We start from the raw sequence: 12,072 nt of genomic DNA, 5'->3' as shown, positions 1-12,072 counted from the left end.
AGCTCTCAAGGGAGGAGCGCTACGAAAGGGTTTAACCTTCCTAGGAGGTCGTCCAGGACGACGACGTGGTAGGGACTGCGGGACGTCTTGAAGACTGGGCCAAGAGATCCTGGGTAGCCTTCTCTTGTAGGCTCACTGCCAGGTCCCTTACCATAGCCTGGGGGAAGAGATGGCTCGAAAGAGGTGCAAAGAGAAGCTCTGCTTTGCTGCGATGCAGAAACAGACCTCGCTGTAAAATTGCAGAAAAGCGCTCTCTTCTTGAGGAAAGCAGTGCCGAAATGAGACACTAACTCTTCCGAACCATCCCTGACGGCCTTGTCCATGCATGACAACACATTGGACAGCTCCCCCAGACTCAAAGAATCAGGACTCCTAGATTGAAGATCCAGGACTCCTAGGCACCAGTAGGAAGTTAAAGACTTCCAGAGTCTTTAACAGACCTTTCATGTGATGGTCGATCTCCGTTGGTGTCCATGAAATCTTAGCGGACGATAAAAGGGATCTCTTCTGGGCGTCTACCAGACTAGCAAAGTCCCCTTGGGAAGAAGACGGGATCTTAACCCCTACTTCAGCTTTGGTCTCATACCAAATGCCGCCTTTCCCACTGAGTCTTGAAGGAGGAAGGGCGAAAGTCGACTTGCCCTGATCCTTCCGACGTTCCATCCAATCCTGCAATTTCTTGAATGCTCTCTTAGTGGACAAGGAAGTCTTCATCTCCACCACTTCCGAAACCTTGCCCGACTTCGAAGACGAAAAACTGAGAGGGAGGAGACTTTAGGAGCTGCAGGCTGGAACTTCTCACCAAACAAAGAACGTAAAAGACGAACCAGCACCTTGTAGTCGGAAACCGACGAAACTGACGGCTGTTCTTCCTCCACTGAGTCCGCCGGACTACTAAGCTCTCCTTCCTCCCGAAGAGGCAAAGGAGATTGAACCTCTGGAGAGGGCGTGCGCCCAACGGGTCTAGCCTTCAACAAAGGCTTTCGAGGATGACTAATATCAGCCCTCTTCAAAGCGACCGACCTTCTGTCGATACTTTAGAGGTCGAAACCACGAAGAGCGTCTGACCGCGCTGCGTGTCAAGAGAGGTTACTCTAGTCCTCTCTCGAGGAGCGTCCTTAACGTTTCAACGCTCAAGCGTCCAGCTTTCGCTTTCAAAGCGTCCTTCTGAGCGCTCTCGAAAGCCTTCTCCACAGGCAAAGCGTCAAGCAAAACATCCCGACGAGCGTCTTCAAAAGCGTCCTCCAAGGCGTCCTGTCGAGCGTCCTCAAAGGCGTCCTGACGTGCGGGCGGAGACAGAGACGAACGAGGAGACGGAGAAGGAGACTGCCTCGTCCTCTTGACAGGCAATCTTAGGCGTACTTTATTCCTTCGTTTAGGCTCAACTGCTGCTGGGCGAGTCTTCCGAGCCATTAAGGCCGACAATTGGTCTTGAAGCGACGCAAGAATACTCTTCGTTGGTGAAGAACCGAGAGGAGGTGAAGGGCTGCGCCTGCGAGAAGACGAGGGGCGGGGGGACGCCTCCTTCCTTCTCAAAGGTACAGCAACCTGCCTCTCCGAGGCGCGAGAGAAGCGCTTCTCAGCGTCGTCCTCGGACGACGTCCTACCTCTCTTCTGTGGAGGAAACGCGTCATACGACGCAGGCGAAGACTGCAACGAGAGCGGAGAGAGGGGACGTAAAGCGTCCTCCCTAGGAAAAGTCCTTTTAACGGACGGACGCGAGTCACTCCGAGCGCTCCACCCCTTGCGCGGGGAGGGTGCCTCGGCGAGGACGAAAACAGTCCTTAAGGATGCGAGCCTGAGCACGCTCCTTGGCAGCCTGCCGAAGTAGCAACAGGTCCTGCCGAAGGGACGCCAGATCGGTGGGGAGCCCCCGTAACCCCTCCCTTCTTGCGGTTATTTCGACATGCCCACTCCCTGAGTTCATTCTTGGGAGTCCGACAGAGGTCTAGACCTAGAGGCATTATGGGGCCGATCTGACGCCCCCTCCACAACACTAGGGGCACAATCAACACACACTTTACTCGAACCGTTTCAAGGGCCAACACTTTGGACTCTAGAGTGCGTAATGACTCTAGAATCAGAGAAATGTTATTTTCATGATAAAATAAATTTTTGAACATACTCACCTGGTAGTTATATATATAGCTTACGTCCCTGACGTCACGGCAGAATTTCAAAACTCGCGGCAATCGCCGATTGGGTAGTCAGGTGCACCACCTGTGCGCCCTCTACCAGGTACGTAGCACCATACCAACTATTCCTCAGATCTTCCATGCCCATAGTTTCTAGAGGGGAGGAGGGTGGGAATTTAATTATATATAACTACCAGGTGAGTATGTTCAAAAAATTTATTTTATCATGAAAATAACATTTTCAAACATCTAACTCACCTGGTAGTTATAATATAGCTGATTAACACCTTTGGTGGAGGGTCAGAAACAGCTATCATCGTTGGAATTGACATAAGTGTTAATAAAAACAACTTACGGGTTCGTACCTGTTAAGGAAGCTGATTTAATGATATCCTGTCTCATTGTGTCTGCTTTCCTTATGAGGTCCAGCGATCCACCCAGGGGGCTGAAGACCTCTTGGAGACTGTCAACCGGTCAAACCAAAACCTCTATGTGACTAGACTCCCTACAATACTCTTGTTCCGGGCACTACTAAGGAACAAGTTGATCACCTGACTAAAGATCAAATGATTTGTGGAAGACTGCATCCAGTCTCCACAAACAACCATAACTTTTCAATAGTTCCAAGAGAAGAAAAAGAGTATTGGATTATGGGTTTTTAAGGGGTAGACCCTTTTCCCACTACTGAAAGAGCTGCTACAAACGGACCCAGTGTGTAGCAGTCTTCATACAAAGTTTTGCACTTGCGTAAGATAGTGCGACGCAAAAAACTGACTTGCTCCTCCAGAATGTTGCGTCCAGGATATTCTGAAGAGATCTATTTTGTTTAAATGCTACCGAGGTTGCTACAGCTCTAACCTCGTGAGTCTTAACTTTAAGTAGCTTCATATCTGCTTCAGTACATGTGAATGCGCTTCCCTAATTAATTGCCTTATATAGAGCGCATTCTTCGACATTTGCAGAGAGGGTTTCTTGACCGAACACCAAAGCCCTTCTGAAGTGCCACGTAATTGTCTCGTTCTCTCCAAGTAATGCCTCAGAGACCTTATCGGACAAAGAACTCTCTACGTTCCTCACCCGTGAATCCGATCCGAGGGTTCGGAATTTTTCGAATGACTTGGGCCAGGGTTGAGAGGGGCGTTCGTTTTTGGCTAGGAATCCCAACTGTAGCGAGCAGATGGCTTTGCCCTGTCTGAAACCTACAGTTTTGCTGAAGGCAGGATTTCGCTGACCCTCTTTGCTGTTGCTAGGCTAATCAGGAAGAGAGTTTTCATGGTGAGGTCCTTAGGGATGTTTTCCTGTAAGGGTTCGAACCTGTCACTCATGAGAAACTTGAGGACTACATCCAAAATTCCAAGATGTTGAGGATTGTATTCTTTCCTTAGTTGTCTCGAAGGATCTAAGAAGATCTTGTAGATCCTTATTATCAGATAGATTAAGGTTTCTATGCCTGAAGACAGCTGCTAGCATGCTCCTATAACCCTTGATAGTAGAAGCAGAAAAGTTACGTCTCTTCTTGAGGTATAGCAGAAAATGCTGTATCTGAGTCACAGAGGTACTGGAAGAGGAAATAGAGTTGTCCCTGCACCATCCTCTAAAAAGTCTCACTTCGATTGGTATACCTTAATGGTTTGAAGACCTCCTTGCTCTTGCAATTGTGCACTTCGCTGCCTCCCTCGAAAATCCTCTAGCTCTTGTGAAGTTTTTGTCCGATAGTCTGAAGGCAGTTAGCTGAAGAGCTTGGAGGTTTTGGTGATACCTTTCCAAATGGGGCTGTTTGAGTAGATCTACTCTTAATAACGGAAGGCTTCTTGGGGTGTCCCACCATCCATTCCAGTACCTCTGTGAACCATTCTCTTGTCGGCCAGAAGGGTGCCACTAGAGTCATCCTGGTTCCTTCGTGAGCCACAAACTTTTGTAACACTCTGTGTACCACTTTGAATGGGGAAAGGCGTACACGTCTAGATGTGTCCCAATTCAGAAAGGAAAAAAAAACCGCATCTATGTGGATTGCTTCGGGGTCTGGGACTGGAGAACAGTAAGTCTCCATCCGTCTTGTCTGCGCTGTTGCAAGAGATTCTATGCAAGGGCGCCCCCAGATTCGCCATAGACTCTTGCAAACTTCCTGATGGAGAGTCCATTCTGTTGTCAAGACTTGATGTGTTTTTCTGCTCAGGATGTCTGCTCTCACATTCTTTTCTCCCTGAATGAAGCGTGTTACCAGAATCACGTTTTTTCCTTTTGTCCAGAGGAGCAGTTCTCTTGCTGCTCTGTACAGAGAGACTGAGTGAGTCCCGCCTTGTTTGCTGATGTAGGCCAACGCCGTTGTGTTGTCGGAGTTGACCTGTACCACTTTGTTCCGGACTAGCTCTCTAATTCCTTGAGAGCTAGGAAAACTGCAGTCAATTCTTTCAGATTGATGTGGAACTTTACTTGCTCCTTGTTCCAGAAGCCCGAGACTTCTAACTTCCCCAGTGTTGCTCCCCAGCCGAGTCCGAGGCGTCGGAAAACAACACTAGGTCTGGGTTCCTCTGCTCTAGGGAGAGGCCTTCCTGGAGCTTGACGGGATCGTTCCACCACTGTAGATAGTGTTTCATGTCGTTCGAAACGGGAATACACATTGACTCTAGTGTCTTCTTCTTGTCCAATTGCTGATTTAGATGAAACTGCAGAGGGCGTAGGTTCAGTCTTCCCAAGGAGACAAACTGTTCTAGCGAGGAAAAGGTCCCAGCAGACCTCATCCATTCCCTCGCAGAGCACTTCCTGTTTCTTTAGGAAGTTTCTTATTTTCTCTAAAGCTTGTTCCGTTCAATGTGGACGGAAAAGCCCGAAAAACCTGACTCTGAATCCTCATCCCCAAGTACAAGATTTCCTGGGATGGGATCAGTTGGGATTTCTGGTGGTTTATCAGAAGGCCTAGGTCTTCTGATAATCGAATTGTTTTCTGAAGATTCTCCAGACAGTCGGCGTAGGAATGGGCTCTGAGGAGCCAATCGTCCAGATACAATGAGCTCTGATGCGTTTTCTTGTGTAGCATTGCTGCTACGTTGCTCATAAGTTTTGTGAAAATTTGAGTGCGGTATTTAGACCGAAACAAAGAGCTCGGAATTGAAATGTTTCTGTCTTGTAAACAATCTTAGGTACTTTCTGGAGTTTGGGTGGATCGGGACGTGAAAATAAGCATCCTGGAGATCCAACGAAACCATCCAGTCGTCTCGTCTGACTGCAGCAAGAACTGATTTCGTTGTCTCCATAGTGAATTTTGTTTTCTTCACGAAAAAATTCAGGGAACTCACGTCCAAAACAAAATCGGTCTCCATCCGCCCGAGTTCTTGGGACCAGGAATAATCGATTGTAAAACCCCGGGGCCCCGGAGATTCAGGTTCTGAACTCTTTCTATTGCTTCCTTCTGAATTAGCATAGAAACCTCTTGTTGTATCGCTAGAGTCTTGGACTCCTCTCTGTACTTGGCTGACAGATCGATCGGTCTTTCTGCTAAGGGGGTTTTTTTCCAGAAAGGGATCTTGTATCCTTCTTTGAGAAGCTGAATAGACCAAGGATCTGCTCCCTTTTTCTCCATGTTTTTTTTACCAGAAATTTTTGAGTCTGGCTCCTACCACTGTCTGAAGAAGAACTTGTCAGACTTTATTACTTCCTCCTCTGAAGCCTCTTTTCTTGGAGTTTTTGTAATAGGTCTTGCATTCCCTCTCCTGAGGGATCTACCTCGAAAGGCCGCCGAGAACTACGTGGTAGAGGAGTGGTTTCTTTAATTTCTGTCCTGCAAAACTTGACGGAACAACTCTCCTTGCTGCTTTAATCATCAGATTTCTTGTGTCGCCTTTTTGTTTTGGAGTTCAGAGGCTGAGGATACTTTTTTCTTTTAACCAAACTATTGCGGAAAAAGATGAGTCGAAAAGGGGAGCGAAAAGCAGTTCCGCTCTCTGAGTGAGCGTTACTCCTCGAAAGAAAAGAACAAAATTGGGCCCTTTTCTTCAAGATTCCAGCTGAGAAAAGGGCTGCTAGCTCGTTTCGACCCTCTCGAAGCGCTTTGTCAATGCATGACATAAGGTGAACGAGTTCTTCCGTTTTGGTAGACTTCAAAGTTTTCAATTTTCTTTCCCAACGAACCCAGAGTCCAGTCTAGGAAGTTAAAGACTTCGAAGGCTCTAAAATCCCTTTGAGGAGGTGGTCCATTTCAGAGGAAGACCAAAACACTTTCGTCTTCCCCATGGCCGTCCGACGAGAAGAGTCCACAAGACTAGAGAAGTCCCCATGGGAAGAAGCTGGAACTCCCAAACCTAGGACTTCTCCAGTGTCGTACCAGATGCTGGATCTGGAAGCTAATCTGGCCGGAGGAAATGAGAAAGCTGTTTTTCCCTGGTCTTTCTTAGAGTCCATCCATTCCTTCATTAATTTCAAGGCTCTTTTCGAAGAGCGCGATAATACCATCTTCGTAAAGTCGGATTCTTTAGAAGCCTCCCTAAAGTGAACTCTGAGGTGGAGAACGAGGGGCAGCTGGCACAAAACTTTCTGGAAAAAGTTCCGCAAAAACTTTCATAAGCCTTTTAAGATCTGCTGAAGGTTGTAGATCTGTTTGATATTCTTCCTCGGAAACGACTTGCATCTGATCAAAGGAGAATGGGGGATGTCTTCATTCCTTTCTTCTGATTGAGACACAACTGATGTAGTGATGTCATGTTGCGTTCGTGCATCCTGCTGTCCAGTTTCTTGATGCCTGGAGTCTTGTCGTCCAGTACCTTGATGCCTGGTGTCCTGTCGTCCTGCTCATGACGATTTTCGTCCTGGCGTCTTGCTTCAAGACGTTTTTTTCGTCCTGGCGTCTTGCTTCAAGACGTTTTTCGTCCTTGCGTCTTGCTTCAAGACGTTTTTCGTCCTGGCGTCTTGCTTCAAGACGTTTTTCGTCCTGGCGTCTTGCTTCCAGACGTTTTTCGTCCTGGTGTCTTCCTTCAAGACTTCTTTCGTCCTGGCGTCTTGCTTCAAGACGCTTATCGTCCTGCTGTCTTGCTTCAAGATGTTTTTCATCCTGGCGTCTTGTGTTTCAAGACGTTTTTCGTCCTGTTTTTCGTCCTGGCGTTTAACAGTAAGAGTAGCAGGTTGATATGACTGCATAAGAGAGGAGTTTCTGCTTAAAATCTTGCAGTACGGAAAACTGTGGAGCTTCTGCTGCTGGGAAAAACAGGGACTAGAGAAGTTGCAAAGTCAATCTCTCTCTCTTCATTCTGTTCGTCTTGAGATGAAAGGCCTGAAGAACGCCAATCCGAAGGAGGAGCAGGAGCATGCACTGAAGGCATCCAATCGTCCGATGCTTCCTTTACTCCTACCAAAGACGACGGCCGCCTGTGCGGTATCTTACGTCTTATATTGGTAGGAGAGCAAACATCGGAGACGAAACGGAAGCGAACAGGAGTTGTAGCACGCACCGAAAGTCTCCTTCGTCCGATCCTTCCTTACTTCCTGCCAAAGACGACGGCCGCTTGTGCGACATCATGCGTCTTGATTTGGCAGGAGAGCAAGCATCGGAATCGAAAGAGAAACGATCCGGAGTTGCAGTTTGCACCGAGGTTTCCCCTTTCCAATATTTCCTTGCCTCCTACCAAAGACGCATGGTCGCTTGTGCGACGTCCCTTAATTTGGTAGGAGAGCAAAAATATCGGAACCTGAAGGGAAGCGCTCGGGCTGCTCCAATGACTACATCCTGGACGCTCTTGACGTATATCGTCCTGGCGTCCAGTATCAATACGCTCGGTCCGTCCTGGGATTTCCTTTTAATGGGTCCCTGGATTTAGAAGTCTGACGCCAGCCCCGTCTGGGTACTGCGTCGTCAGAATACGAAGAAAACACTTTAACCTCGCCTTTCCTATAGCGAGGGTGACGTCCTGGGGATCGTCTACAGGTACGCTCGAGGGGACGACCGCTCGGGAGCTAAAACCTCTCGCCTCCCTTCGTCGGTCGACTTTCCTTCTTCACAGGGGTTGGTGAGCTTGGAAGAGGTCTAGACTAGGAGCACGACAAGTCCGAGCGGCCGCACCCTCCACTGCACTTGCACTAATTTTCACTATTCACTTTAATATCTCTCATATTAGACCATAATTTATCCCTGTCTTGTGCCAGGGATTCTACCCGTTGACCCAAGGGCTTGAATGGCCCGTCATCATGTCCTGTAATGATGGACTTTTACCTGTTTCTGGGGAAACTGGATTTGGTAATGTACAACGGAGGGGAGGATCATAGGATTATCGAGGGATAGAGAACTATCTATTCCTTGACTGTCTATGGAGGAGCGAGACAAGGTCTTCTTCGCTCTCCTTTCCTATCCTTCTCTAATTTACGCACATAGCGGTAATATTCAATCCATTCAGTCTCAGGCAAGCCCACACATTCATCACATCTATCACCTATCTCACAAACTTTTCCTCTGCATTTACTACAAATAGAATGAGGATCTAAAGAGGATTTAGCAAGTCTAGTCTTGCAACCTTTCACACAAACATTCTCAAACTTGAAGCAGAATCAGACATGATGAGAAATCAAAAAGAGAGATCAAAAACAAGCAAAGGTCAAACCAACAATATCGAAACGAATCAAAATCCAATCAAGCGAAAGCAAAGCCAAAGTGTACTTCACCAAATAATACTGCAAAAGACACGGGCTATAACGAGCGAAGTTCCAACGATGTCACCGTAGCGGCGGCAGGGAAGATCTGAGGAATGTTGGTATGGTGCTACGTACCTGGTAGAGGGCGCACAGGTGGTGCACCTGACTACCCAATCGGCGATTGCCGCGAGTTTTGAAATTCTGCCGTGACGTCAGGGACGTAAGTATATATATAACTACCAGGTGAGTTAGATGTTTGAAAAGGGCATTACCTTCTCCAGACACAGAACTAGGGCCCTCAGGCAACAACACAGGATTAGTGAAGCAAATTCTACTGGTGTTAAAATAGGAGAAATGTTACTTCCCTTACCTTTCGTAGAACCGCTCTTGGAGGAAGACCTCCTGATCCTATCGCACTCCACTTACGCCGATAGGATTCATACACCTTCCATTCATCCTCAGTCAAACTTTTGCATTCAATGCAACGATCAACCAGCAAACAAACATGCCCCCTACACCCCATACATACTGTGGGGGTCTACCGATGATTTCGGTAGCCTCACCTTGCAATCACTTCTCACACACTCTGAAGCTAACGGAACTTGATCCCGACATCACGTTCATTAGAAAGCCAATCCAAAATCCAAAAACAGTCACTATCGCGTATGCCATCCAACAATCCAGAGTCAAAACCAAAAGTCAATCCAGATACTTATAACGAGCCAAAATCCAAAAAATCCTAAAAATCCTGGGCGGAGGTCTGTAAACAGGTGTTTACCGACCGCGACAGAAAAAATATGAATAGAAAATGGGAATGGTTCCTGATATCCGCCTCCCAGCGGCGGGAATGGGTACTACCACCTGGCCGCCCACTGCGTGCCCCGCGAGTTTTGAAATTCTGTCGGACTTCGGAGAATACAGCTATATATATATCTGCCAAGTAAGTTTCATGAACAAACTATGAAGTCTGAATGATCTTACATAATCTCCCCTTCAACAGCAGAGTAAAGCAATGTCTAAATAAGTCACACGTTCGTAATGCTATCCCTACTACGTTACCTGGTAATCATAACCCGCGGAGAACAGCACATTCTCAGCTGTCGGATGCCACTCTATAATGGAGACTCTCCGTTGGTGTCCTTGCAAGTCGACCAAAGGTTCCGTTATACTTGACTTTAAGCCTCCGTCCGGTATATGCCACAACTTGATTGTACAATCATCTGAAGCCGAAGCTATGAGATTATCGTTGAACGGGCACCATTTTATGTCCAGCACTGGTCCTGCATGCCCCGTGACCTTAGGGGTGCCCACATCTATACGGCCCGTCTGTTGGCATTGAAAGGGCCAGTATGAGAATGCCGTATTCACCGACAATTACTCAACACCACTACTACTTTGCCAAACTATTATATATGTGTACGTCCTACAAATTTATCATCATTAATTGCAATGCTCGAGTAGAATAGAATAAAATTTAGGCCAAAGGCCAATGCTGGGACCAACAAGGTCATCCAGTGCTGAAAGGAAAATTGAGAGTATAAAGGTTAACAGGTGTAATAAGAAGAAAACCTTGCAGCTGCACTATGAAGTTATTAGGAGAGGGTAGATCACAAGAGGGAAAAAAGATATGAATTGAGGTGCAGTAATAGGAATGAAATGGGGATGAAGGGACACTGCAAAGATCCTTAAGTAATGCCTACACTGTACCCATGAGAGACTGCTGTATCAATTGAGCCATTCCCATAATCACAATTGATTTTCCAAGTCTGATATATATTCAACTTACAAACAAACATGGTCGCAAATTAAAATTGTGTTCGGCGTGCTCCCCTTTGCACCCGTTCATTCAAATTTTGTTCTGCATGCCTATTCTATAAAATACAGTACTGTATGTAGAGTTAACTGTGTTTTAGCATGAAAAACTTACTGTACTGTATTGACTTCATAATATAGTGTATTTGAATAGGCATGATGAGTACTACAGTAATCAACTTACAAACAATCTTAAACAAAAAGAGGCCACTGAGGACCTCAACAGGTTTCCAAAGAAAATGAAAACACCTAAAAAAGCAAATCAGTGATGTACAGGCAGGTACGAACCTTGTCTAAGGGCAGAACAATAAACGCTCCCCCTCCGGCCACCTCGACGACAATCGCGACAAACTTGGGGTTGGCGGCGCAGGCGGCCGTGTCGTGAGCCTTCTGTGTGATGAGTACATTCTCGTAGCAATTCTCCTTCCTGGACCCTTTGCCGAACACATGTCGAAATTTGGAAGACCTTATCCCTCGAAAGGTATTTTGCTGCGGGGGCACGGAACTTGCGATTAAACGCTGGAAAGCCAAGCCCGAAAGCTTGCCATACTTACAACGACATGCGATGTTAGTGTGAATATGCAGCTATTCTATGTTTTAAAGATCAATTGCAAACGAATGCTGTTAGCTCTATCTGCTAAAACCCTTCTATTTACAACCCTGGGCAAAGATGTTTGCAAATCAATCATGCAAACGTCATCCAGTCAGTTTTATTGAGCTTAACCCGTCTCCATCTATGTCCAACTATAAGTAGAAAAATAATCATATGAACAGTTTATATTTACAAATAAAGAAATGACAGGCTTTGAAGAAAATAATATTTAATTCCTTTAGTTTCAAGTCAGGGCAGTGAAAAATTATAAATGACCACAAATACAAATTTTCTGCTAATTCAATTTATATTGATGCAACATAAACCTGAAGTAAAAAAAAAAAAAAAAAAGTTTATTATAATATTAAAGTGAATTACTTTCCTTCCTGCAAGATACTGCAGTCAAGTAACACCAGGTTTATAAAGATTTTGAACACTTTTAATCACCATAAATAGCAAATCTTTCCAATATCTTAAGAATGCTGCCAGAGTCATTGTAATACTCTGACATTCCTAAAGGTGTTGGCACAACAAGACACTGATATAATAACACTGTGGCCATGGACTCCAAATCCACAATGGGTGGTAAATGTGACCATATCTCTTATATAAGTCAACTTGATAGCAAATGGTACTTTGAATGAAAATCCAGTTTCTTCAGTTTGATATCCTTCAGCTAACAAGCATGAACTCTACATAAATATAGTTGAAGATTATAATCATTCTCTACAAAACTAATGCAGGCCATGATGCCTGCAAATAGTACGTTCTTTGCGCAAGAGTATGTAGTCGTGTCATGATTAGATCATACAGATTAATGTTAAAATGGTAATGTTAATATTTTGTAAACCTGAAGTGTCCTTGTATATACATACAATATATATACATATACATTTGTCAATAATAGCAAGTTTATAG

At 45.7% G+C, this 12,072-nt stretch overlaps 1 protein-coding gene across 7 annotated transcripts in view; it reads right to left on the bottom strand.

Moving 5' to 3' along the window:
• The window catches only part of LOC135203719 (coronin-1A-like), an 88,207-nt gene that overhangs the window by 44,677 nt on the left and 31,458 nt on the right, over positions 1–12,072 (bottom strand). For all 7 annotated transcript variants that reach the window (XR_010311999.1, XM_064233626.1, XM_064233627.1 and 4 more), the window contains 2 exons: positions 10,851–11,051; positions 9,810–10,076 (listed from right to left, as the gene is read on the bottom strand). Coding sequence is in view for 6 of the 7 variants with exons in the window: in XM_064233626.1 (XP_064089696.1) it covers positions 9,810–10,076; positions 10,851–11,051 (468 nt within the window). In the remaining variant the exon portion in view is untranslated. The remainder of the gene's footprint in view (positions 1–9,809; positions 10,077–10,850; positions 11,052–12,072) is intronic.

This window comes from Macrobrachium nipponense, chromosome 36 (assembly GCF_015104395.2).
Source record: "Macrobrachium nipponense isolate FS-2020 chromosome 36, ASM1510439v2, whole genome shotgun sequence".
Classification (NCBI taxonomy): domain Eukaryota; kingdom Metazoa; phylum Arthropoda; class Malacostraca; order Decapoda; family Palaemonidae; genus Macrobrachium; species Macrobrachium nipponense.
Note: the sequence above shows the minus strand (reverse complement) of the source record. Positions and strands in the feature narration are given on the sequence as shown.